Source organism: Stylophora pistillata, chromosome 8 (assembly GCF_964205215.1).
Source record: "Stylophora pistillata chromosome 8, jaStyPist1.2, whole genome shotgun sequence".
NCBI classification, from domain to species: domain Eukaryota; kingdom Metazoa; phylum Cnidaria; class Anthozoa; order Scleractinia; family Pocilloporidae; genus Stylophora; species Stylophora pistillata.
In genome coordinates, this window is record NC_142526.1 from 15,607,603 (window position 1) to 15,635,102 (window position 27,500).

The 27,500-nt window shown below is 39.6% G+C and overlaps 2 protein-coding genes and 4 pseudogenes across 3 annotated transcripts in view; 4 read left to right on the forward strand and 2 right to left on the reverse strand.

The window, feature by feature from the left end:
* Positions 1-5,577: 5,577 nt before the first annotated feature.
* On the forward strand, positions 5,578-6,582 carry LOC148725184 (uncharacterized; annotated as a pseudogene).
* A 7-nt stretch (positions 6,583-6,589) lies between these two features.
* LOC111321537 (uncharacterized) lies at positions 6,590-8,545 on the reverse strand. The gene is made up of 2 exons (XM_022924452.2): positions 8,157-8,545; positions 6,590-8,057 (listed from the first exon to the last, which is right to left on the reverse strand). Exon 2 carries the CDS (start codon positions 7,975-7,977, stop codon positions 7,369-7,371), a length of 609 nt encoding a protein of 202 aa, XP_022780187.1. The 5' UTR covers positions 7,978-8,057; positions 8,157-8,545; the 3' UTR covers positions 6,590-7,368.
* Positions 8,546-14,582: 6,037 nt separating this feature from the next.
* On the reverse strand, positions 14,583-15,548 carry LOC111321563 (uncharacterized; annotated as a pseudogene).
* A 1,062-nt stretch (positions 15,549-16,610) lies between these two features.
* Positions 16,611-17,637, forward strand: LOC148725185 (uncharacterized; annotated as a pseudogene).
* Positions 17,638-19,659: 2,022 nt separating this feature from the next.
* The window catches only part of LOC111321502 (endothelin-converting enzyme homolog), a 42,127-nt gene continuing 34,286 nt past the window's right edge, over positions 19,660-27,500 (forward strand). The window contains exon 1 of one of the 2 annotated variants that reach the window (XM_088730599.1): positions 19,660-20,167. In XM_088730599.1, the coding sequence (XP_088586725.1) occupies positions 19,846-20,167 (322 nt within the window). In that variant the 5' untranslated portion in view covers positions 19,660-19,845. The remainder of the gene's footprint in view (positions 20,168-27,500) is intronic. The other variant, XM_088730600.1, reaches the window with a different exon arrangement.
* The window catches only part of LOC148725186 (uncharacterized), a 4,007-nt pseudogene continuing 357 nt past the window's right edge, over positions 23,851-27,500 (forward strand).

Consider the following 27,500-nt stretch of genomic DNA (forward strand, 5'->3'; position numbering starts at 1 on the left):
CGACGCTAGTAAGCGTAGAGATTTAAAATGAATATCATTTTCAATTCAAGGTTAAACCTGTTATTTTTTTTAAATAGTCTTTCGACAATTCGCGGAAAGAATTCCATATAACCCCATACGTTAATTATGCATTCATTTCATAAAGACTAAATATAAAGGGTTCTTTGCAACACTCTATGCTTAATTAATGTATGGGTTACATGCATGAACTCTTGCCCAATTTGCGTTTCGTGATTGATATACGCGGTTTCTTTTTTAGATTTTTCGGTTATTTAATTCGGTAACCGCTGCTATAGTTCCATGTATTGTCATTGTCTTTAAACCAATAACCCATGATCTTGGCGACTCTAGCTACTGAAATATGAAATTTATCTTGCATCTGTTTTTCGCCGCGAAAGTTTGATCTATCAAAACGAAGACAAGTTAGAACGAGAATATATTTCAAACTTGACGATGAAAAGAAACTTAGGATTTGACAATGAAGATGTTTGTAGAAACCTAGAAAAAAAGACCTGAATTTTATTTGTACATGTAAATTGCAGAAATGAACTACAAAAATCAGTCAAGTTCTCTCGTCAGTTTAAAAGTTGAGTTGATATTGTTATTGTCTTACAGGGTTGGAAAGTTTTAAATGGTATCTCATGTCGGCCTGTCAATAAATTTCTGGAACGTGGAATTGTAACAACTTTTTAACATGAAACACAACAATAAACTTTGTTGATCTGAAAAAAGTATTAATTTGACCATCTACTAAGACTTTCATGGGTTCACTATGACAAAATGTTAACATGACAGTTTTTGAAAAGGCTTTGGTAGTTGTTGAAATTGGATAACTCATGCAACAACTCAGTCCTGTCTTCCATTTTTCCTGACTTACGCTGTACCAAGCTGGCAAATCTTTGTAATATATTTCAACCTAACCATTTTCTTCATGCATCAAAATACAAAAGGTACTCTTCATCTATGTGCCCCTAAACATTGAAGGGGAGGAGGCAGTAGAAACATGAATTTAAAAGGAGGGGGTGCCCATTGATTTCAGTTCTAATTGTGAGAGGATCCTTGCTTTTCCAGATTTCCATCCTTTAAAAATCACACATCTTGTGACCAATTCCTTACATGTATATCAATGTTTAGTCAGGGTATCAGCATTTGTAAGAGCACCATGCACTATTGAGAGCTTGAGCCTGAGTATTTAATGCCATCCAAATAACACTGCATGTTACAATGTCCATATACAATGTTGCTATTCACAGTAAAACTTTATGCATGTAATGACACAACTGAAAACAAAGGAAGTTAGGTTAGATTCCCCTGCTACAACTTTTGGGGGCTTAAGATACAAGGAATAATTCTGGTGAAAAGTTACAATTAATACAAAGTTGAAATCTGAATGCTGCCATAACTTCTCCCAGACATGTAAATTCTTGCTTACAGAAAATTATTAATTTTTGTCACTTGGTGCCATGTACTAACACACAAACACTTTTTGCCAAACACACAAACATTTTTTTTCAGTTATCTCATTGTTTGTGGAGGGGGACATGGGGGGTTCTGAATAATACATTGCTGCAAACAAAATAGAACAAACACCGAATTACTGCAAGAAATATTATCAACACACTGACACCACAATATAGTCTAAATATTTTCCTGGGCTGGTTTCATTCATCTTTACCATGTGCGGGTCTTTGGCTGGCCAATAGTGCGTGTGGTAGAGGTCCAGAGGTCAAGTAAAATATATATGAACATGGCCTGCGGTTAATAAGCTAATGGTCATTAAAGATCAACCTGGATGTATTTAATTGTATTGCTTGTTTGTTTGACAATTAACCATGGGTTATCAAAATCTAGTTTTTAAAAAGGTTGAAGAATAAACTGCAACATGGGAAATGGTTTATATTTCACTGAACACAGTCCATCTGAAATTACAAACAACATACACTGCTTATGACCGCAAACTCTGCTTATGACCTCAGGGACTCTAAAAATAAGCTTAATGTTCCACTACCGCGCACTAATTATTACAGAAAAAGCTTTAGCTACAATGGCGCCACATTATGGAACAGTTTACCACGCGATATAAGGAACACAGAGTCTCTGGGGTTATTTAAACGTAAGATCAATGACATTCTTTAAGTCTAACGCACGGCATTCACGGAAAACAACTTTAGTGTTATAGTATGTAGTTTTAATTTTAAATATCTTAGCGTATGTGATATGTATTTTTATAGGCTGATGAATTGATCGTGTCTAAATAAAGATTACAATACAATACAATACTCTGTAAGGTTTGAGATCACCACAAAACTGCAATGCAAATTGTTCTTCACTGCAAAACTGCATTAAAAGAAGGGTCAACGCTGCAACACCACAAACCCAAATGTCCCCCTCTTTATGACTGTGCAGGTCAAGCGGAAGGTACATTCCTGTATACGGACTTATATATGTTTTAAGAGCATGACGATGAGAAAACTGGGCAGAACCAGGCAGAGACAATAAAGCTCAAATCACTGATTTGGTTCAAACTTGGCACACATGCAAAGTATCACGAGTTAACAAATGTGTGAAAATAATAGGTCAAAATATTTAATTTCCTGGGAGATAGAGGGTCCCGCTGGGAAAACCCCCGTTTCCTTTTTGAATAATTAATTAGCTAACTTTACATTGCTGTTGTGACAAACCAAAAAGCCATCTCCAAATTCAATCAACTAGATTATGTTCTATATCTAACAGACTTTTCAAACACTGAATTGTTTTAAATTTTTCATTTCATTTCTTCCCTTACCTCTCCCTTAAGAAAGACGACTTTTTCTAGTTTTGACAAAGTCCAAAAGTAAGGCTATTTTAAGGCCCAATATCTCCGATGACCTACCAGTTCTGATCATTATCCCTACATGGGCAGTGAAAGTCATCACTGGACTCCCAAACCAGTAATAATATTTTGGGGCAACTGATCTCATAACCCGTGCCGACGTGAAATTTATTTTTAACTCCCGCTTTTCGGTCTGTATCATCAAAATTCCGTAAACCACATCTTTATTTTATTAACTTAAAATAACGAAATTTACATGGAGTTTCCCAGAGAGTATCGTTTAAACATGAACAAGGAGAAAATCTTTGAATGGTGCAAGTTGAGCCCTTTTTTGAGAACTTTTTTTCGCAGCCATACTTAGATTATTCTTGAGGAAACGCAGCAGTTGATGATGAACACCAAGGGCGCAAGTAGTCGAACTTTCTGACAATAGTAATCCAGGAAGAAACTTGATAATACGCACGTCTCTGTGGTGCCTCAGTTGCAACTTTTGGCTTGATGTCATTTGTTAGATAAGTAGCCATTATATGTCTACAATGTGCCAGATTCCATTTGTTTCGTTGCCTTGTTGAAATATTAAACGCGGTGAGAGTTCTCGGAAAGATCGGTAAAAATTATTGATCTTTTACAGCGTGATCTTTATCGACTTACATGATATGTGTTGGTGGCCAAAAAAATGAAGCTGATGTAAATCAAAAGATGAGATCGCGCCTGCGATTTGTTCAGCGGTCAATCTTTGTAACTGGTTGTATGACATACACACTTGACCGCTGAATAATATTGCCGGCTTAGTAAAGGATGGCGGAGCGTTGCTCATGTACCGAGAAACTAGGAGAACTAGTTTACCCCGGGATCCAGTGATCCTTTAGCAATCTTCCAACATTGTATGTGTTTGGAAATCAGCAATATCTGCCCTCTCCCAAACAGCTTCAGAGGGTAGAGGACCCTTCTCTTAATAAGAAAGGGGGGTTGCGGTTTGTACTATCGCACACGTGGGACCGTGCGTTACGGGACGTGCCGAATTAGCTATAACGTGACACTTGCGTGACCGAGGCTGACTCGGCAGTTTCCTGATGAAGGCCGTGTGATATGGCTGAAACGTCGATCGTTCGTCTATAATTTTCCAGTATTTGAATTATTTTCCTTTTAAGACCGGCTATTACCTCTGTCTGATACTTACTACGATATTGATTGTTGACCTCCACCCCTTCCTCGCCCCACCTTTCATTAATAATTCGCACTTTTGCAATGGAGCAATTTCTAAACTACATCTCAACGAAAAGTCAAATATAACAATAGAGAGCAAGAGACTATATATCAAATGTAAGCAAAAAACCTCGGATAAAATATGTAAGTGATTTCTATAGACATGTTATGTTCAATAGTCCATTTTACAGTTGTGTGCTTGGTTACCAAGCCTTTTTTTATGTCAGTTTTTTCAAAAAACTGACCTGTATATGGTTATATACATGTATAATGTATATACATGTATAATGGTTAGTAACCATTTTATTTTTCCTTGCACTGAGAGGAGACCAACATATCATCGGCTTATTTCTTTTTCGGTGAATAAGAAACTATCTCCAGCTTAACAAATAACAAGTCAAATATCTTGGAAGCCGTACATCTTTGTTACATTTTAAACTTTGTAGACTAGAAACACAACATGCCAAATGAATGTCAAAGTTGACCGCTGAACAAATCGTAGGTGCTATCTCATCAAAGATAGGGAATGGTCCTTTTGATTTACATCAGCTTTCAGGGCATCAAATTATCTTTTTTTCACCACACACATACCATGTAAGTCGATAAGTATCACGCTGTAAAAGACAATAATTTTCACCGACCTTTCCGAGAGCTCTTACCGCGTTTAATATTTCAACAAGGCAATGAAGCAAATCGAATCTAGTACATTGTGCACATAATGGTTACTTATCTAACAAATGATATCAAGCCAAAAGTTGCAACTGAGACACCACAGAAACATGTATGTACTATCAAGTTTCTTCCTAGATTTCGTTTGTCAGAAACGGTTCGACTACATGCGCCCTTGATGTTCATCATCAACTGCTGGTTTCCTCGAGAATAATCCAAATAACGCTGCGAAAAAAGTTCTCAACAAAGGGCTCAACTTGCACGATTCCTGACTAGTCTACTCTGCTCTAAAAAGGCAAAAACCACTCTAGATGTGTTTGATCTAAGACAGGATACTTAATACTTCAAATACGGCGGATACTAGCTCATTGTCTTTCGTTTTTCCGACATCAGTTTAAAAGCTGACCATTCATCTCACTTAACAACTCGCGTGGACCTTTTTTACAATATTTCAACAAAAGTTTTGGCCTCGGGATATGGGCAAATAATTACGGCATTGAACATATGCGTGAATTCGAAGTCGTAGTCCACTTAGCACGCTTTGCGCTCACAAACTGCATCCACTTCTTTCGCCGTTTTACAGCCTATGGCCTTTGATCGCTAGGCTTGAGTCGATTGTGCCAGTATAATGTTGAGCATAATTTGGCAAAACGAGCATAATTTTAAACTTTTTTCAAAGAAAAGCACTGTTAGCATAAGCTACTTTATTACTTCCACGATATGAACAATTTTCGTAATTTTGAAGTGAATGTACTTCTCTTGACTGAATTATGTTTTTAGAATGTTTGTTTCTCATAATGAATTGCGCCTACGGTGGATTCACTGCGGTCGTTACAACGTTTCTTGGTTTCTTACCACTCGCTTGCGAGTGCTGCGATCCAGGATAAAATATGGCGTCCTCTTCGTCGAACGGATCCTCGTCGAACACTTCTAGTTCTTCAGGCAATGTCGTACAAAGAGCCCCAGTCTCTCGGGAGCGTGTATTGAAACCGGTTAAAGGAAAATATAGTGAAAGAGGTACATCAGATCTAAAAAGCATCAGTCATAACGATCAAATCAAACAATTTCCCGGAGAAAGTTTGTGTCTTCGAAACGCTAAACTGTTTTGTGACGCTTGCAAGCAGCTTCTAAGCCTTATAGGAGCATACTTCAAAATCATGTTGCTTCCAGAGAGCACGACTCGAGCAAGGCGACGATGAAAAAAGCCAAGACGCGAGATTAAACTATACTACGGAGGCGCTTAGACAAGATAATACACAGAGCAAGGACTGCACGTTGCCAGTTGAGGAGAGAGCATACCGTTTACAGGTGGTAGAGAAGTTTCTCAAAGTTGGAATCCCTTTACGAAACATAGACAAACTCTGACTGCTCAGCGTGAAAAGCAAGGCTATCGTCTTAGTCATCATTCTAAAATGAAGAAGTACATTCTAATGATTTACACCTAAGCAAGAGATACAGAGGATTAAAGCGGAAATTCGCTGAGAACCATCTGATCGCAATGGCAGGGAATGCAAAAGGGATCTTTCCATTATCTTTGATGGAAGCACGAGACGGGGAGAGGCGATCGTGATCGTGGTCCTTTTTGTCAACGATTATTGGTGCATTGTGCAACGACTGATCAGAATTGATGTTTGTGCCAAATCAGTAAAGGGTGACGAACTTGCCCAAGTTCTCTGCGAATGTTTATCTGTTGACTATGGTGTGAGAGCAGACTCATTGATAGCGGCCATGAGAGACAGCGCCAGCGTAAACCAAGCAGTCTTAATTAAGGGGGCATTCTGGTTACATTTTGGGGCAAATTCACTTGCATATAAAATAATGCATAAAAAATTTACAATTGAGAGAAAACAGTCAAAACTTGGCACATGCATTAATCAATGACTAATAAGTAAGATAACATGATCAATAGACACCAGAATCTTTAATGAAGTTGATTATTAACTAATGAATTCCGGAGACAATTTTTTACTTGTTCTAGCTTCCCCTTGAAATTCTTGTGTTCTAAAAGAGCTATAGAGCTGTAACTTAGTACAAAGCACTTACACAACACACTCTACAAAGTAATTGAGCCTTTGGGGCTTTGCCAACTGTAGTTACCATGGCAACCATTTGTCGACAGAGAATATTTATCAGACTGTAATTTCTGTTTTATGTGGAATTTTCAAAAAAGGCTCAATTAATTTGTTAACCATAATATCTATTATAACTGTGCAAAATATGGTGAAAATATGTTGAAATGTTCTTAAGATATTTAAGGGGTAAGTACGAAAACAACAAAATTTCCATAATTTGAGAAATGCAAGTTAAAAATGACCAATATAGTTAGATGCTACTTAGAGCCCCTTGACTTACATAAATTTGCAAATTTACATTGATACACTGCTCACACCTATCCTAACTGTCTCTAGTTGTTCCTTTTTATCTATTGAGGCTCTCTGAGAGTAGCAATGTCATTAAAACTGCCTGCTTCATATGTCATTCCTTCTCTCCTGACTCGGAGTTCTTCTTCTTTCACTCTTGCTTGTTTCCTTGCAAGCCTATATTTCTTGTGCTTTTCTTGCACTCTTGCCACAGCCTGTTTTACTCTTCCTGAGTCTCTTCTTTCACTAGCTCTGTTGGTATGGTGTCCCACAACAAGCCCTGCTTCCCTCATAACACTGTGTTTCTTAGTTGCGCCGCAACTAAAATGAAGGGCAGCAGCATTTGCCACCATCCCTATTCTCTTTGATCCATGCCACTTGTGCTTTGGACACTTTCCAGACAAGAGAATTGATAGAGTCATTGGTATTGTGTGTAGCCAGGCAAACAGGCCTTTGCAACAATGCTGACTCACTTAATCTTTCATAAATCTTTAGCAATGGCTCTTTGAAGACAGCATCCAGATGATGAGGCTTGTCTTTGCAGGCTAAGCCAGCACAATGATTAGCAGTAATACTCCTCTTTGACCAAGTGCAATCAAAGGTGACGGATATCAACAAGAGAAAACTGTTATCATTTCTTGAGGTTCCTCCATCTATTGCGACTTGTTTTGCTTCATTCTCATTGGCTTTAAGCTGCTCCTTGGTGACTTTGTCGTGTGCAGCATGAAGAATTTCCTCATGGTTATACCAAGTGTCTATGGAAATGTTGAATGGCATGTTTAGGATTCCACATAGCTTAGCGACCCCTTCTCTACCATTTCCCATCTCAAAAGCAGCATAAACTATTCGTCTATTGATATCTTTACCCCGGATGGTTCTCGGGGTCTCTTGATCACCATCATGCTCTCCTGTAGCCATAAATTCCTCCATGCCACACTCATGGCACTTAGCAAACAAAGAGCTGCTGATGCCAAATCTCTCAATGCTTCTCTCAATGAGCTTAACATTGCCTAAAATAAAATAATTATATATAAGACACTATAGTATAGCCACAGACAAACATTATGTGCTCACAAATAAAGAAAAATTAAAAAAAACATATAACACACCTGAAGCACTTGGTCCACGCGAGTGAATCCTTCGAACAAACCTCAACAAACTGTCTATAGAAACAAGCTGATAGCCTTTTACTTTTTCCTAAAATTCATAACTCTCGGAATCAGATGATTCTTGTTCTTGGGCACCTAGTTTCCGCGAAGAAGCTGGAGTTTTGGGCGGAGGAATTCTTTCACTTACAACTCCCATCCGGCTAAACTTCAGAATACCCGGCCACTGGAAAATCATTCATCAAATCCTGCTACCGCAGTACCGCAGTCGACATACTTTACCTAATATCTGCATTATATTAAACATCGTAGTAAGTGTTGAGATTCGTCTCTCGATACGAACGGATGCCGACGATATTAAACATCACAAAATATTCCGCTTGCATCATAAGAGTTGGTGTTCATCTTGTTTTTCCTTGCTACCGTAGTCCCGCAGTCGATAGAGGGTTCCCGCATGACGTCACGTTTCCATAGAAACGCATTGACGGCCATCTTGAAGGTCAACCTCTCGAGGAAAACATAAGACGAACCGAAGGGCTGAAGTAAAGATGGTCAATTTTTGCTCTGTTGTCGGTTGTTCCAACCGCTCAAATCGCGACAAGAAGGGATATTATTGTTTCCCAAGTGTTATCGTCCATCAAGGAGAAAAAGCGCTCGATCTTTCGTCTAAAAGACTCAAATCGAAATCCTAAGTAGTCCTTATTAAAGCACTGAAGGCTTTCTCAATGTTAAGTCTTGCCAATCAGGACTTATCTGTTGTTCAAAGTGAGTAATGTTTCATTTGTAGCTTTCCTGAAATTGTAGTTTCTGGTATTGTAAACCAGAATAGTTTACATGCAAACTGTTTCTCTGGAGTAAGTTTGACTTTTAAGGTTGTTTGAGATAGATTTGAACATTGAAATTACCAGTTCATCAGAGCATACCCATTGAAGCACTTAAAAATTTCTCGATGGTACATCGAAGGTTGGCAGCTGGCAAAATGGCACATCTTGCCAGTCAGTGCTTCTCTGGTGTTCGGAAGTGAATAATGTTTCATTTGTGGCTTTCCCGAAATTGAACTTTCTTGTATGGGAAACCAGAATAGTTTGCATGCAAACTTTTTCACTGGAATAAGTTTGACTTTTAAGGTTAATTGAGATTGATAAACCTTGAAATTACTAGTTAATTGGAGCATATACCCATGGAAGCACATTGCATTGCAGTGTCGTGGGGACTTGTATACAAGTCAATCATGATGCATATTGGAATTAAAAATTTATATAGCAGGGAGTGAGCCCTGCCACTCTTGCGTCTGGTTTATTTCATTTTCAGGGGCAGAATTTTTTGTACCAGAATATCACTTGTTTTGTTTTGTTTTCTATTTGGGGTTGTGTTTCCATGCATTTCCCATAAATATCAATGCAATGATTGTGTACTTTACTGTAAAATTTAATTATTTGGAGTGAATGAATTACTATTGTTATTTGGAGCAGTATTGATGAGTGTGACTTCTATTTTTAGGGACTGTGTAATTTGGGCACCAGCAAATGGTGGTGTAACCCAGTGTTTTCTTAGAGGCAACACAAAGGCTGCCAAAAATAAAAAATAAAAAAGAACTTACTAGAAGTGCTCCTTGAGCTGTTGCAAAGGGGCTGCTCTTAATGTGACACACATGAATGCAGTGTAGCCCTATTTTTCTAGGTAATTACTGTAAGGGTCCAACTATTTTGTTCTTTGGGGAAGGGGTTGGCAATTCATTTTGGCAAGGATTTTTTACCTGAACCTCTTGGTGGGTCATTTTGGGTTGTTGTGTAACCCAATGTTTCCTTATAGACCTGATATATTAAGGGTCTACCCATCAGTGTATTACACCCGAGTGATTTCCTAGAGCTGGCTCATCAATTATAGTGATGTATCTGGTCTACAAACATTAATATCAAATTTCTTTTGATGTTCCATCAAATTTTTCCAACCTTTGAACAAAAGAAATCATTGTTTCAAGAGCCAACCATGTGGTAGAGCAATGAGAAAAATTACTATAAGAGTTAACGTCGCTGTATCAAGGAAACCCAGTTCAGTTGAAAATATACCCATTTCGAGGGAGTAAAACCATCAAACATTTTTGGATTGTAGGTTGTCAAAGCGCTTTAAACTTACAATTGATCTTCTAAAGGATTTGCAGCCCCTCAGCTAGCATTATTGGGAAGCAATACAAAGTACCTTTTGGCTAGAATTCATGGCCTAAAATTTCGTTGCAAAATCTAAAGAGATGAAATTTTTTTTAAACTGTCTTCATGTACATCCTAATTTTTTCGTCCAGTGAATTTAGGACTAGATGGTTCACGAGGTCCACGTAAGTTATCGGTGGAAAATCGCTAACATTTGACGATCATTCCTTATTTGCGATCTCAAACGGATCAATGTTGTCTATACAAGCTATTTTTTGCAAATAGTTCTCTTTATCGCGCGGATCGAGCGTTGAAAAGTAAGTTTTTTTCGCAGACATGGTCAGAATCGCTTGTTAACATTGGAAGACCTGACCTTCAAGATGGCGGCCAACATGGTTGCCACGGCATACGTGACGTCAGCGGGAAACCTCTATTGGCTAATTTTCTTGTATTTCACATCTTTTAAGCTTCCACATAGTTAATTACAATGCTTTATTTCTGGATATTTTGAAACACTCATAACCCTCGGGTTAGGGTTAGGATTTTGGGTTAGGGTTAGGGTTAGGTTTTAGGCTTTTAACGTATTTCTTTTTAGGGTTTTAGCGTATGGCAATTTAGTTTAGAGCTCACTTTATTACTTATTCAAGGACTGCGGTACTGCGGACTGCGGTAGCAGTTCATTTTAACAACAACAACAACAACAACATTGACTTTATTTTTTAAAATGAAAGAAATAAAGGCTTTTGTAGCCCGCAGTTAGCGAAGCTATTTTAGGCGGGCTACCTAAACAGACACTGTATAGGCTCTCACACATACACACACACACACACACACACACACACGCACACACACACACATACACACACACACGCACACACAAACGCACACACACACGCACACACACACGCACACACACACGCAACAATGAAATAAATAAATGAGCGAATAAAAATAAATAATAAATAATAGTAGTGATAATCATGTTAAAGGTTTTAACTGAGCCAGTCACACAAGGGAGTTTTTAACAGGTCAAAGAGAAAGCTAATCAGTTGAAATACAAATATAAGCTAGAAAGGTCAAGGTAGCGCAAGTCAACATTCATCTCCTCAATTTCAAGAATTTTCAAAAGCAAGTGAGTTAGCTCACGTTTAAAAGGTACTTTCTTTAGCTTACGAATTTCAGGGGGGATGCCATTCCATATTTTCGCACCAACTATAGAAAAGGAAAACAACTGATGATTTGTTCTCGCCTGTTTTATATAAAAGCTTCCAGCTACTGAGAAACGAGTAGAGTAGGAATGAACCTGTTCAGAGTGAGTAAAAAGTTCAGAAATATTGGGAGGAGCACAGCGATTTTTGATGTCATGTAACAGAGAGGCAACCAATTTGAAGTAAAGCATTTTTATCGGTAGAATTCCCGTACGACTAAAAAGAGGAGCACTGTGAGATGTATAATCGGAAAAGTACATTAGACGAAGAACCCGCTTTTGTAAAATGACGATTTTGTTTAGATGAGTATTCGCGGCTTGGCCCCAAGCAACAAGACCATAGGAAATATACGGTTCAATGAGCGAGCGGTAAATGTTTTTAAGAGTAGTGAGCGGTACCAAGTGTCTTAGCCTTGCAACAATACCGATACCTTTGCTTATTTTCGTGGAAATGTAGTTAATGTTATGCTTCCAGGAGAGATTACCGTCAATTAGAACACCTAGGTATTTAACATATGTCTTACGTTCAAGAGATACCAATTGCTCCGAGTTATTATCAAGTAATATAAGGTTTACTTCTCGGTATAGTTTGTGTTGATAAGGATGAAAAATAACGAAACTAGATTTGGATACGTTAAGAGATAATAAATTTGAATTCAGCCATTCACACAACTTTAATAACTCTTCATTGACGACAACTTCAAGTTTGTTTAGATCTCTTTCTGCATATAGTAAATTGGTATCATCAGCAAATAGGTAAAAGTCAAACTTTTTAGAGGAACGATGCATGTCATTGACATAAATTAAGAAAAGAAGCGGACCAAGTACAGAACCTTGAGGGACTCCACACACTATTCTCTCTTTGCTAGAGACAATAGAACCGATTTGGGTTGATTGCATCCTGACAGACAAGTATGACGAGAACCAGTCATTAATCAATCCTCTAATTCCATAATGGTGTAATTTATGCAACAAAATCGAATGATCAACCGTTTCGAAGGCCTTTTTCAAGTCAATGAAAATGCCACAGGAATATAAATTTTTATCAATGTTGTTTTGAATTGTATTTAGAATATCCAGAATTGCATGTTGAGTTGAGCAGTTCTCTCTAAATCCATATTGCGATGTGAAAAATATATCATTCTTATTTATAAAAGATTTTAGGCGTTTGTTCATTAGTTTTTCGAATATTCGATTAAACACGGACAGTAACGATATTGGGCGATAATTGTTTGGGTCAGTTTCATCATCCGCTTTATAAATTGGAATTACTACAGCGTGCTTTAATTTGTGGGGATAGATACCAGTTGAAATGGACATGTTCATTAGTTCAGCTAGGGTTTGAGATATAGCTTGACGTGCGGACTTCAAGAGACGAACTGGACATGAATAAAGTCCGTAGGCTTTTTTTGATTGAGTACTCAAAATTTCCATTTCAATTTCAGTAGAAGTGACAGCGTCAAAGAAGAAAGAATTGGTGTAATTTGAATTCCCTAGGTAATCCTTAAAGTCCCTGGTGGATAATAGTATGCTATTTGCAAGTTTAGGTCCGACAGATGCGAAATGATAATTCAATGCATTAACTATTTCTGATTGGTTTTGTGTTGTACCCCGGTTGTCTGGAAGCTGGAGCGACGATACGAGCTTAGTCTTTTTGTGCTTATTAATTAAAGTGTTAATCCCCTCCCAAGTTTTTTTGATATTATTTAGGTTGCTACTAAAATAGGATTGATAGTAAAGTCTTTTACTCTGGCGAGTAAGGCTTAAAATTGTGTTCCTGTACAGCTTGTATGTAGCCATGTCACCAGAGTAAAAGAGATCGTTCTTTATTTTTATTGATCTACGTAAACCTCTAGTTATCCATGGTTTAGATAGTTGCTTGGCCTTGCGTTTTGATACAATTTTGAGAGGAGCATGTCTATTAACAAGTTTATTCAATCTGTTGTAGAACGAAGAAAAGCGTTTGTCAATAGAGCCATTAGAGATCAAACCGGTCCAGTCAGTTTGAGAAATATCACTAATAAAGTTTTCTTCCGAGAATCTCGAATAGTCACGGATTTATTGTGTGTCCTTTGGAGAATGGATGATGCAAAATTGAGAGTAGTGGTCACTTATATCTGAGACAATGTTGCCGCTGGAGAGTTTAAAGCCAATGCTGTTAACAAGAATATTGTCAATAAGTGTGGCAGAATTATTATGGACTCTTGTAGGCTTGTCAATTACTGGAAAAAAGGAGTAACTTTGCAGGGACAGCAGAAAGTTATGAGAAAAATCACAGGTTTCAGATTTGAGGAGATCAATGTTGAAGTCGCCCATGACATATAGCGGTTTATTAGTAGAGCTTAGTCTTTCTATTGTCATATCGAAATACGTTTGAAATTGTTCAGGAGAAGTATGTTGCCGATAGATTAGACCACATATAACATTTTTACCTTTTAAAAATTCTAGTTCAATCCATAAGGCCTGGAAAGCCTCGTTAGAGGTTTTTTCGAAGACTGTGTAATTTAAACTGGCGTCAACATACATGCCGACACCTCCACAAGAAAGAGGAGTTGGCACCTGTTCGAATTGGTAATTAGGAATATGTGGATTAAAGTCTATTCTGGCCGAGTTTGTAATTTTAGTTTCGGTTATTCCGATTACGCTGAAGTGGTAGTCTAGTTCATCCAGTAAATGTACTTGCAGATTTTCAAGGTTACGGCGAAGGCTTCGTACATTATTATGTAGAATTTAGAAAGATGTTTTGTTTTCATCTCGCATGAGATCGTTTTTAAACTTGCAAAAGCTATGTGGTGAGAAATATCGGCTTCGAATTTGTTGATTATTTAAGTTGCTATCAGGATTGACACTACTTTGAGTATTCAAACTAAAAATATCTAATTCATGGAGGCTACGGAGCTTATCTAAGTACTTTTTCGTTGGCAAGTTACTGTTCAGGCTATTATTGAACTGACCATGCGTTCGGATGATATCAACATCTGAGAACGGAAGGTTTTTTAATAAAGATTTATTTGCTCGGCAAACATATCTGTCACTTAGGACTACCATTGAGAGTTGTTATTAAAAGATATATACTTAGCTTTGGTCTCCGTTTTCCAGGTTGAGCAAATCACCGAGATTCTTGATCTTGATAGCTCGAGACGTAGCATCTTTCCGTAAATAAACAAAGGAGCCCTTTGACCAACAGTACTGGTAATAATGCTGTTCTTTAAACTTCTTCGCCTCGAACAGGACTGTTTGCATTCGGGGTGACAAATGATCAAAAATTCTAACCGCGCTTAACGAGGCATCCTCAGGGAGTCCAGCGGAAGCCGGGTCCAATTTGCATGCATCTTTACGATGATTCATGACGCTTTCTTTGGCTAAACGCCTGACAAATTTACAAACTATTGGCTTTATCTTGCCATTGTTATTCCTGCTGGGAACACGATGGGCGGTGTCAATGTCATACATCGATACGTCAGCTCCCGTTTCTTTAAAATGTTTAGGCAAAGCTTGCTTATCGAGGCTGCGGATTCATCTTGCAGCCTCTCAGGCACTCCCACAATTTTTACATTATACTGGAAACTATGTTCCTGAAATTCGTCAATAGCATTTCCAATAATATCTACCATGGCTTTCAGCTCTTCGAGTTTGGCGCTTAGTCGTTGGAGTTCGTCTTTGGCCATGCCGCTAAAGAGATGGAAGTCGTCGTATTTCTTGCTCAAGAACTCTACACATTGGGCACCTTCTTCGCTGGGCAGAACTTCTTCGCTTCTGTCACTATGTCGCTGTATCAACTCCTTCAATCTAGCTACCTCGTCCGACATTGACGATAGTTGCGCTTTAAGTATGTTATTCTCCTTCTTCAAAGCCGCAACTGACCCAGGCATTGCACAAAGGTTATAAGAAAGGACACACAATAAAACAGAATACAAAAATAAGAAAAAGCAAAGAATATAAAGAAACTTAGCGGAGCTCAAAAACTACAACCCTCTTGACCAACATCCGCTGACCATCCTAGTTTAACACCTAGTTTAATACTTAGTCATCCACGGCGGGAGTGCGAACCGCGGTAGCACGTCAGTTTAAAAATTAGTTAATACTTATTCATCGACTGCGGGAGTGCGGACCGCGGTAGCACTTGAGTTTAAAAATTACATTACTACATATTCATCTACTTCAGTAGGGCGGATAGCGGTAGCACTTCATTTTAAAGCTTCCTTTCATACATATTCATCCACTTCGGTACTGCAGACCGCGGTAGCACTTCAGTTTAAAAATTAGTTTAATACTTATTCATCCACTGCGGGAGTGCGGACCGCGGTAGCACTTGAGTTTAAATATTACTTTACTACTTATTTATCCACTTCGGTAGTGCGGACCGCGTTATCACTTGACTTTATAAATTAGTTTGCTTCTTATTTATCGACTTCGGTAGGGCAGACAGCGGTAGCACTTCATTCTTTATCTTAGCAAGTACATTTTATTTGTTAGCCGACTTCGGACTGCGGACCACGGGAGCACTCGATTTATAAAGGGCGTGAGTGGCCGGGTATTCTGAAGTTGCTCCCAACATCCTCTTCGACAGCAACGGTTGCAGTCTGATCACGCGTTTTTGCCCTCAAAACAGTTTGTTTTTTAACTCCCCTGAAGCCTTTTTTCTTCCTTTACTTATTCTTCTGAATAGTCGACTGTTTTGAACCATATTTAGGCATTATAACAATGATATTTTGGGTGTATACGAAATATAAACAATGGCGACGCGAAGCGATGTTATGAAGCAACACGAGTTGGCTCTTTGAGCTGAGTAGCCAGGCTCTAATCGGAAAATTTAGACCCAGTGACGTGATCTAGGACTTCTGGATCCCACAGACTCAATTCAGCAGATTTTTTGTTTTTCCATTGTAAATTTAGCTGAAATTCTGATTGGTTTCGCTTTTGTTGCCATGGTAACGGAAACGCAAAATAATAGAGACCTCTCTTTATGTGGATTTTTTTTTGATAAAAGCGTTCTTTGTTAAAAGAATATTATATCCTAAATATAGATCAACTTAAGTGACCTTTAGGGGCGTAAAATAAAATTTACATTTCTTTTGGGAATTTTCGGATTTTTTGACCAGAATGCCCCCAGTCTTAAATCGCATCTAGTTCATATTCTCTAAGACATTCAACGTGTTTTGTTTTTCTCACTCTCTGGATAATGTCGGCAATCACTTTGTTATAGCGAACTTAAGTGAATTTGGCAATCTGTGGATCCGCCTATTTGGGCATAGCTACGAAGTGAAGCTTATGTGGCAGGAACAGACCGGACTTAAATTAAAGAGTTACTCCGAAACTCGTGGGTTGTCGAAGTGGGAAGTTTACAAACAACTCATGAAGCAGTTTGGTGACTTACAAGAATATTCGTGGCTAAAGCTGAGAGAAAAATTTTTCCTCACCAAATCTCACGTCAACAGGTCGACTTTCTGACTGATCCAGATAAAGTTCTGAGCCTTAAGCTTGAGCTCGTTGATGTGGGTGAAACGTTCGTCAAAGCCACTAACGTTTTGGAGGCAGATGGTCCACTAGTCTTCTTGTGCTTCGCGAGACTACAAACGGTTGCAGATACATGTCAGGTGCCACATTTCTGAAATGTCCACGAAGCTGGAGATCCCATAAAAAATGTTGCAGCACTAGAACAGGAAGCCAAAGAGTGTCGAGCCTGGAATTCAGTGGTTTTTGCGAAAATTCAATGCAGATTAGTACAACACGTTGACGCATTCAAGGCTGCTAGAATAATGTACCCGGAAGCTGTGCAACGGCTGCGACCGACGCCAGCAACTGTACAAGATCTACGATTATTTCCGTTTCTGGACAGTAACCATGTAATAAATGGCGGAACTGCCTAACTATGTTGCTGCGGCCCATAACGTCACAATGGCCTGCGAAAAAGACAAAGTGAAGTAGTGGCGACAGCACTCAGATCGATTGCCACATTGGTCGTCTGCAGTCATGAAGGTTCTCCTGGTACAACCCTCATCTGCTGCTGCAGAAGGAGTATTAGGGCCTAGTATTCTCTATAATTAACTCCTCTTTCAACGAATCGCAAGACCATGCTCTAGTAGATTATGTTCAGGCTTGTGTTATACTTCAGTACAATAAACGCTGATGAGCGCATTACTCTGCATCCTTACTTTGACTTAAGAAGCTCCATCGATTGAAAGATGATGAGCAGTATGTTTATGAATTCTGAGGAACAAATGCAGGGAAACGTGTAACGACACATTGTTTGATAATTGGTTTATGATGGGCTGCAGTCACCAGATAAGTGGTGAGTTGCCGCTTGTTTTGTATTTGCCCCGGTGCTCTGCCTTTATTTTGCTTAAAAACTCAAGTGGCATAATTTTGATGCGAAGAGCATAATTTAGAGAAACGAGCATAACTCGGGCATAAATTTCAGAAATTTTGAGCAGTGCTAAGAGCATAATATGTCAGTTTTACGAGCACAATCGACCCAAGCCTATTGATCGCCCTCAAAAGGAGTCTTGTTGAGCAAAATGTTCTTCTTCGAGTCAGGGGTATTCGAACCGCCCCAAACTACATATCGAAACGGCATTTCATTATTATTATTTTTTTTAAATATCGTAAGCAATAGATTCCACGCCCACTTCGCTTCTTTGATAAACTTGGACTTACAACCGTGACATCACGAACATTTAGGTACTCTTCCACATGGCCAAAGAGATACCTGAGGCCCAAATTCGCCACAGTTTCGGACTGTTTTCGTCTCGTAAAATTACAGACCACCAGAATCACACACATATCCTACCCAACACCTTCTGTATGGTTCTAATTTGATGCTAAAAAAAAGGCGTCATAGGAACTTTAATATGTTTTTATCTCTCGTTATCTCTCTGTAAAAGTTTTGATTTTTACTTTTGGTCGTAATCTTTGTAAAGACCTATTGAGCCACAGGAAATAACGCTCTATAAATAAAATATAACAATTATTGTCAGTAATACATTGAATACCGTATTTCCTCAAATAAGCGACGGGCGTTTATTAGGGGGGGGGGGAGCTGAAATGCGGGGGGCACTTATCAAGTTAGCAAGGCAATAGGAGAAACTGAACTTAAAAGAATGAATAACGCACAGAAAGGACCTCTGCAAACACATGGAGATAGAAATAATTGGAAGTGACTGAACGGAATACAATAAAAGCAGGTTTTCCTTTCAAGAAAGTGAGGGAAGAGGCGCTTATTTTAGGGCGGCGCTTGTTTGACACTATGGGTTAGGGGGTGGGCGCTTATTAGGAAGAGGGCGCGGTGAGTTTGGGCGCTTATTCGAGGAATAAAAATATAGAATATTAGGAATACGGTTTCAAACGTTGACACCGAAAATGCGCCAAAGAATTTTGATAGGTGATAGGTTTCTCTTGATAGTAAAATTCGTCAAAGTAGCAAGATGACAAGATGTAAGACTTATGTACTTGAAAGAGTTGACCTACCTCCTTTGGTGTAATGGCTGTATCACACAATAGTCGCGTTGAGTTTTTACTTTGAAACATAGTTTAAGAGATGCTAAAGAAATATTTCGAAACTTGCTTTATTTCATTGTTGTCTTTGTTTTTCTTCAATCTTATCTTTTTTAATGCTCACGTATTTCCGTCCTTACTTACGACCATGATCATGACATGACATCACTGAAATGTGTTTGCCAATGAAAACTATTGCAACTAGAAAAAGAGTTGCAGCAAGCCAACATATTACAAATGAATTTATAATAGTGTATTGTTCAGCTTTGGAATGAATGTTTTCACACGTGAGTTAGATTTCGTGGTACCAACTGCGAACTTTGAAATTTGTTATTACACCATGGTTTGGCCTATTGACCTCAATCCGTATCACGCTTTTTTGCCGCAACTGTCCTGCATCTTATCAAAATGATGAAGAAATCGCAGCCTTATAATGATATAACTTAAAGTATAATTAATGTAATATGTCAAGAGAAAGATAACCGTGCGAGGAATATTCACTTGCTATCTTCATGCCATTCAGCATCAGCACAAACGGAAAGAAGGAGCGGGGAGGTGAGCAGACCGGGGAGGTAACCAGACCAGGGAGGTGAGCAGATCTGGAAGGAAAGACTCGTCAACAATCAAAGCTCTGACGTCACTAAAAATCATTTGTTGTTGGCTTTATTCCCGTAATCTGTTAAGCGATTACTTAGCTAAACAAGTTCTTTTTAGCTAGAAACTGTATTCTTATTCAAAAGTTGATCCATGTTCTGCCGGTAAGGTAGAGTTTAAGTTTAAGCAGGCTTAATTAACGTGTGAAGAGGGAAATTAAGTGAACAACGAAATCATTAATGAACGTCGAATGCCGATCAGGATGGCATCAGTTTATGTTACAACAAACAAAAGAGAAACGCGCAGGCCAAACAGTAGAACATGTTCTGTTTCGTGGGATGCGAAAGAAGGAAAGAAATGTTCAGCGCCGGTTAAATTTCTTATCCTCACTATCGCTCTGCTGATAGCATTTTCCCTTGTTTTGCTGAATCTGTACTTGAGAGAGCACGCAAGAAATCTCACCGCCAAGGCTGTAGAGAAACCAGAGACAAGAACTACACGGATACGAGCTGAACACGAAAAATATCATGGTGGTTTATGTTGGACAACAGATTGTCTACACGCAGCATTAGGTAAGAAATTTGGCTTCTTTCAAACACTAACAAACGACTCAAGTAAATTTGGAAAACAGAAAAGTGCAGGGAGTAAATAATCAGTCACACAAACTATAATAACCTTGCTTTAATTTGATACAGCTGTGCGCTGTACGAACGACAACAAATCACTCATTGTGCTTTAATTGATGCAAGGGAATTCAGTTTCACTCCTTGTCCCTGCGTCATCGCAGGGAAACGATGCTTACACGTATTTCCATGTTGAATTTAGCATCGCACATGCAAGAATCTTCTCGTGTACGAGCTTTCAGGTAAATGTTGCGGTTTTCACGAGCTGAAACAAAAATTCCACGGTCACGTACATTTCAGAATGCAAATTACGCCTAGCGTTGTTTCATAAATTTACGAATCACGCTCGCCTTTCTGTAAAATTCACCTTTAAACCCTTTTGGCACCCTGTCAGAACGATATAGGATGATAATCTTTGTTTGGTCTCCCTACTTTACCAATGCAAATGCATGTGGGGGTAAAATCGCAAATTTTCGCGCATAGAGTAAATTTTACAGGATATCACAAAAGTAATCATTTGAAAGACATTAGTTTTAACCAGATACAATGAAATATATGAGGTTATTAGATACGTATGAACCTCATATATTTCATTTTATCTGATTTATCACTTTCACGGGTTTATTACGAATCAACTTAACGGCCTGCTCCCAGTTGGCTTGTTAGCTCAATTGGTAGAGCGCTGCACTAGTATCGCAGAGGTCAGTGGTTCGAATCCCGTACAGGCCTGATTTTTTTCAGGTCTGATTTTCGCTATTGCTTAAATGGCGCTATCTACTGCGAGGATCGTGCATCATACGTATTAGTTTTAACCTTTACGAACGAGTCTCTGTAAGAATCAAATATCTTGGGAAATTAAAATTTTCAACCCCCCTTCAAATTTTGCATGCAGTTAGGCACTCAGAGGGATGCACAAAAATGCCCTTTTTTAAGGTTGCAGCACTCTTGTTGCCATGGTAACAACGGCTGCTTGTTCGAAGCCTGGTGCTTCATTTTCATACAAAAACATTGCAAAAAAAGTGTAAAATGTTTATTTCTCTATCTCAAGCTAAATACAACATTACAGATTGGTACTTCTAGCATACATAGTGACATCGTTCGTCTTTACTTTGATGCATTCAATTTTCCCTGGGAGTGAATGTGAACACACCAATAGATTACTTATCTTGGTACAGTTTCGGTCATTTTTGCTGTAGTGTAAACAGGGAAAACGTTTGTCTAAATTTCTCCAAAAGTACACTGATTCTGGAACTGAAACTACGCACTTAGTTGGCTCTAGTATTCTACTTTTTAAATATGTGAAAATTTCTGCGGGCCGGCCTCTACTTTTCATAGTGGCAATTCGCGAACGAAGCTCAAAAATCAGATATTGCATAAATTGGCAATGTTTACATCTAATGTTCTTGTAGATCGCTAGCATTATTTTTTGTCTATTGTTTCTTATGCAGTAGTGCTAATTGTAGTAAAGTTTTGCGTACGCTTTCTTTGTGTCATTACGTAACGAAGCATGTATTTAAACCGTATTGTTCATCATAGGTTTGTGCAGTTTTTTCCAGTGCAGTTTTGTTAAGTGTAGTTTGTATATTCGTTCTTTTCGCTTCGTGAAGCTTGTTCGCTACTAGGCAGGATTCACAACATCGCAACAAATCAGACACAATGAATATATGAAGTTCATAAATTTGAACTGCGGTATTGAATACGTATGATGCACGATCCTTCGCAGTAGATAGCGCTATTTATGCAATAGCGAAAATCAGACCTGAAAAAAATCAGGCCTGTACGGGATTCGAACCACTGACCTCTGCGATACTAGTGCAGCGCTCTACCAATTGAGCTAACAAGCCAACTGGGAGCAGGCCGTTAAGTTGATTCGTAATAAACCCGTGATGATAAATCAGACACAATGAATATACGAAGTTCATATATTTGAACTGCGGTATTGAATACGTATGATGCACGATCCCTCGCAGTAGATAGCGCTATTTATGCAATAGCGAAAATCAGACCTGAAAAAAGTCAGGCCTGTACGGGATTCGAACCGCTGACCTCTGCGATACTAGTGCAGCGCTCTACCAATTGAGCTAACAAGTCAACTGGGAGCAGGCCATTAAGTTGATTCAACTTAACGGCCCATAATACAAATGTAAGTTTGTATTATGTAGTTTTCACAGACGTTTTCTTTGTAGCTTTCCTTGGGTATTTAGTGTAGTTTATATTTTAATAGGTTTTCGTTTGCTGTTTTATTTTTAGCCACGTGTTGTTTCCTGTCGTTTTGCCGTGTTAAAATCGTGCTTGTTAGAATTAGTCGCCCGTGGCAGTAAAAGCTCTCAACAACAAACGTTTCAGACAAATGAAAAGTGCGAAACATTGAAAGAATATTATCTTCTGAGCAATATCCCGAAGAGAAATCTCGCCTCTAGCTTTAATATTTAAAAAAAATTGATCAACCTTCATGTAGGACTACCCGACGTAACTAAAAACATGAACCTTGAATCGTGTGCATATCATCCAGATTCCGAGTACTGTACCTTCTTTCATGGGAATTTGAGCAATCCGAAATCCTCTGACGATACACCGTTCTACTTGTCTGCCATTTGAAACATGTTAAAGTTGGCTGATCTACACGAAACTATCGTAACACTGGTCATTTGCCATAAACATGTACGTTATCACGATGGCGTGACGCTGGATTTCTCCGTGCAGTTTTCATCAGGTCGCTCCAAAGAAAACGAGAAATGGACATTTTTCGATATTTCAGCAGATATCCGCGCATTCTGAAGTAGAAACAACCAAATAAAAAACAAGAAAACTTTGATTGAGCGTTCGTAAACACTTGAGAGTGAGAGTGTAAATCACAACTTGTGAGCGGTAGTACATATATCTTATTATTAAAAACTGGATCATTGGATAATGCAGTTCAAGACTTTTTATTGGCTTAGCCGTTATGGTCTATGAGCCAATATACCATAATCTACAAATATGGCAAGCGTACGCGTCAGCTTAAAATTAAAAGGGAGCTCAAAAATTTAGTAAAATTTGATATTGAATTTAATGTTTTTAATAAAACAATTATTCCACTCGCGCTTGTTGGATATGAGATGAGTATAGCTAACTCGGCGCTACGCGCCTCGTTGGCTATCTATCGTCTCATATCCAACGCACGCTCGTGTAATAATTGTTAACTAGACGTTTTGTTGAGTAGTATCGCTGAGTATTTTTACGAGTTGTGGCGTCTTTTGACGAGCCCGTAGGGCGAGTCAAAATACAAATAACGAGTAAAAATACTCAGCGATACTACACAACAAAACGTCTAATAAGTTATTTATTATCCAACACGCCAAACTGTTACTTCAGTGCGGGCGAATTACGCGGATATTTATTTACCGGGAGTGCGTGACAGAAGTATGCGAAGCGGAACGGAACTGGCGCGTTGTTGTGTTGCTGTTTCTATTTTCTTCATTCAATGAAGAAATTTTCTGGTTGTCAAGCTGTTTTTCTTAGTTCGATTCGTCTAATAAACTTGGATCTATATTTTCCAGCCATTCTGACTCTTCGTCGTCGGAAATATGATTCAAATTGTCCGCCTTTTTTTTTTCTTTTTCGTAACTACAATCAAATTCTTCGCTTGCGCGATGCGGTGCGATGGTTTTAAGATGGAAAAGCCTAAGATGCCCTAATTTACCGGAGACGTAAGAGAGTATGCCATTTTTCGCGCCGATTTTAAGCATGCGATAGAATCAAAATACAGCAAAACGGATGCGATAACTTCTCTTCGCAAGTCTGAAAGATAAGCCATTATAGTTAATTAAAGGGATAGGCTCGGGCTATGACGCAGCGTGGGATTATTTGGACGCTATTTACGGAGATGCAAGGTTCGTGTCCGATACGATCACTCAAGACATAGTAAAGTTTAGAGCTCTACAACCGGGAGAAGATGCGAGATTTTGCGACTTAGTTCACCTAGTTAAACGAAGTTTCAACACTCTGAAGGAGGTCGGAAGTCAAAATGACATGGACAATAGTCACATGCTATCTGTAATCGAGCAAAAAATGTGTTCGGATGATCGAATGGTTTGGTCACGAGACTTAGAGCGACAGAGAGAAAATGGGACTTTGGAGCGACTAATGAAATGGATGGATGTGGAGATGAAATCACGTATGCTTGCTACTGCCCCCATTGAGATCTAGCAGATCAGTCAACGCCTTTCAAGTCGACACACCTAACCAAAAGTGGTACAAATGCTGGTACTGTAAAAGTTCGTCCCATTGGCCAGATACATGCCCTAAATTCGCTGCACTCGGTGTCGACCAGCGCATCAAGGTCGCCAAAGAAAACCATGTTTGCTTTAGCTGCATGAACACAGCTGGAAGAGACCATCGAGTTGATAATTGTAGAAGACGTCGAAAGTGTACGAAAACTGAGAATGGAAGGGAGTGCATGCATTTTCATCACCCGTTGCTTCACAAGAGCACTGCAGTTAAGGTTGGCGTCGCGTCTCTCTCCGAACCATATGAAACTCTTTTTCCGGTGATAACATGCAAGATTTACGGTCAAAACGGGTTTCAAAAGCAGAGCAACACCCTCCTTAACTCGGGAATACAGATCAGCCTAATCCGCGATGAAACAGCAGCTGCACTGGGGCTCAAAGGAAACGACACCGCCGTAACAATTACGAAAGTGGGAGGAGAAGAAGAGACAATCAAGACTAAAGTTTTACGAAGTTCCTTTGTCAGCACCAGACAACACCGAGGTGTTCTCAATCAAGGCGATTGTAATCCCGTGCATTAGCGAAGAAGTGTCAGCAGTTCAGCTTAAACCAGTCGCCAAGCTTCTGGGATTGGAAAACGAAAGGATACGCAGAGGCAATGGTCCTGTTGACTTACTGATAGGAATCGACCACGCATAGATGCATACTGGACAGACCAGGCAAACGGGACAGTTCGTTGCGAGAAAAACGCCTCTAGGATGGGTTGTTTTCGGTGGACCGTCGGGAGAAACCTAAGTGAATGGCCGCGTCTGCCATGTAAGATTTTCCGCGCCAGTAGAAATGTCAGATTTTTGGAAGACTGAAGCAATGGGAGTAGAAGTTAAACCGTGTGTTTGTGAGGCTGACAAGCTAAAACAAGCTGAAAGAGTGGAAGCTGAAATCATTTCCAAGTCATGTGAAAAGATGGGCAATCAATGGAAGGTACCGTACCCCTGGAAGAAAAACCCCATGCTGTTGCCGGATAATAAGCCATTAGCGATGAAACGGTTGGAAAGTACGGAAAGACGCCATAAGAAAGACCCAGAACAAGGAGTGGCTTACGACAAACAGATGGAAGAAATGAATGAGATGAAGTTCTCAAAAAAGCTGTCTAACGAAGAAATTAAGAATTTCAAAGGCCCGGTGCATTACATTCCTCACCATGCAGTAATTCCACCCGAGAAGAAGAGCACACCCGTACGAATCCTCTTCAATTCCTCCTCAGTTTACCAAGGTCACGCGCTGAACGATTATTGGCTTAAGGGACCCGATCTGTTGAACAATCTGTTTGGAGTCGTCTTGAGGTTTCGAGAAAGAGGAGTAGCAGTGACATATCCAAAGTGTATCACCGAGTACTCATCCTGGAAAAGAATCAACATGTCCATCGGTTCCTATGGAGAAATTTGGAAACAGAGAGAGAACCTGATGTGTACGAAAAAACCGTCCTGACGTTTGGTGATAAGCCGGCGCCTGCTATCGCCCAAATTGCGTTAAGAAAAACAGCTGAAGAAAACAAGAAGGACTACCCGGAAGCAGCCGAAGTGCTCACAAAGAATTCTTACATGGATGACATTTGCGGTTCTGTAGACACTGTAGTGCAGGCTCAGAAGTTGACTGGAGATCTAGACAAAGTACTCGAAAGTGAAGGGTTTGCCGTGAAGGGCTGGACATCGAACAAAGTTCTGATCAACACAGAAAATCAAGAAAGGGGATTCAAGGTTTTTCAGGAAGAAGTTGAATAAAAGGTGCTTGGAGTGATCTGGAAATGCGTTGCAGATGAGTTCAACTTCAAAGTTAAAGTGGATTTACCGCGCTTGAAAAATCGTTCAGTAGACCGTGGAATAAAGATGACCAGGAGAACGCTTCTCAGTCAAGTTGCCCGCTTCTATGACCCCATTGGATTCGCAGCTGCATTCGTCATCAGAGCCAAAATAGGTTTCCAAGAGCTGTGGCAGATTGGTCTTAATTGAGACGATGAGCTCCCATGTGAGGTACAAGAAAAGTGGATTCGGCTCTTCAAGGAAATGAAGGAGCTCGACCAGATTGGTTTCAAGAGATGCCTGATTCCACCCGAAACTCCAGAATCACCAGCAGTGTGTGTCTTCTCAGACGCCTCGCAAGAAGCATTTGGGGCCTGCGCGTATATCCGACAGAAAACGAAACAAGGCACCTATGAAGTTAACTTCGTCGCGGCTAAGTCTAGGGTGGCACCCCTAAAGCAGTTGACAATTCCACGCCTGGATCTACAAGCAGCTTTTCTCGCCCCCCGCCTCGCGAAAACAATAGTGAAAGAGTGTACGATTCAATTTGGCGATGTCAATCACACTTGCATGGATTCAAAGTCTTCCCCGCAGTTTCAAGCCGTTTGTCTCGGCAAGGGTTGGAGAGATCCAGAATAACTCGGACCCAAGTCAATGGAAACACATTCCCGGTGAAGAAAACGTAGCGGATGATTTGTCGCGAGGATTACATGTAAAGCAGCTAACGGGGAGATGGATGAACGGCCCAGAATTTCTGAAACTTCCAGAAGAACAATGCCCAGTCCAAACAGCTACACTGCATCGCGAAGGAGATGTGGAGCGTCGCCACGTCAATACCGTCAGAGCAGCCTCGCCTGCAGATGTCGGAAATGTTATCAATGTGAAGAATTTCTCCAGTTGGCGAAAGCTGATACGAGTCACCGCGTGGAGTCACCGATTAGCCGAGAAGATACGCCTCAGGAGAAACGCAACCAGTGGACGAGAAGGACCTCTCATGCCCGAAGAGTTAAGGAAGGCTGAGATATCATGGATCAGAAATGCCCAAAAGGATTTGAAGAGTCGAATGAGGAATTGAGAGTTTAAGACCCTGAACCCATTTGTTGACGACAAGGGGATTATCAGGGTTGGAGGAAGAATTGACAAAGCCCTCGTGTCATACGAAGAAAAGCACCCAGTGCTGCTTCCCAATGAGCACAGGATATCGCTGCTGATCATACGCCATATGCACAGCTATGGTCATCCCGGAGTAGCGATAATGACTGCAAAAGTCAGAGG

What these genes read in the sequence shown, in the direction of transcription:
- LOC111321537 (XM_022924452.2), bottom strand. Translation starts at nt 7,977, where the DNA reads ATGGAGGAATTTATGGCTACAGGAGAGCATGATGGTGATCAAGAGACC.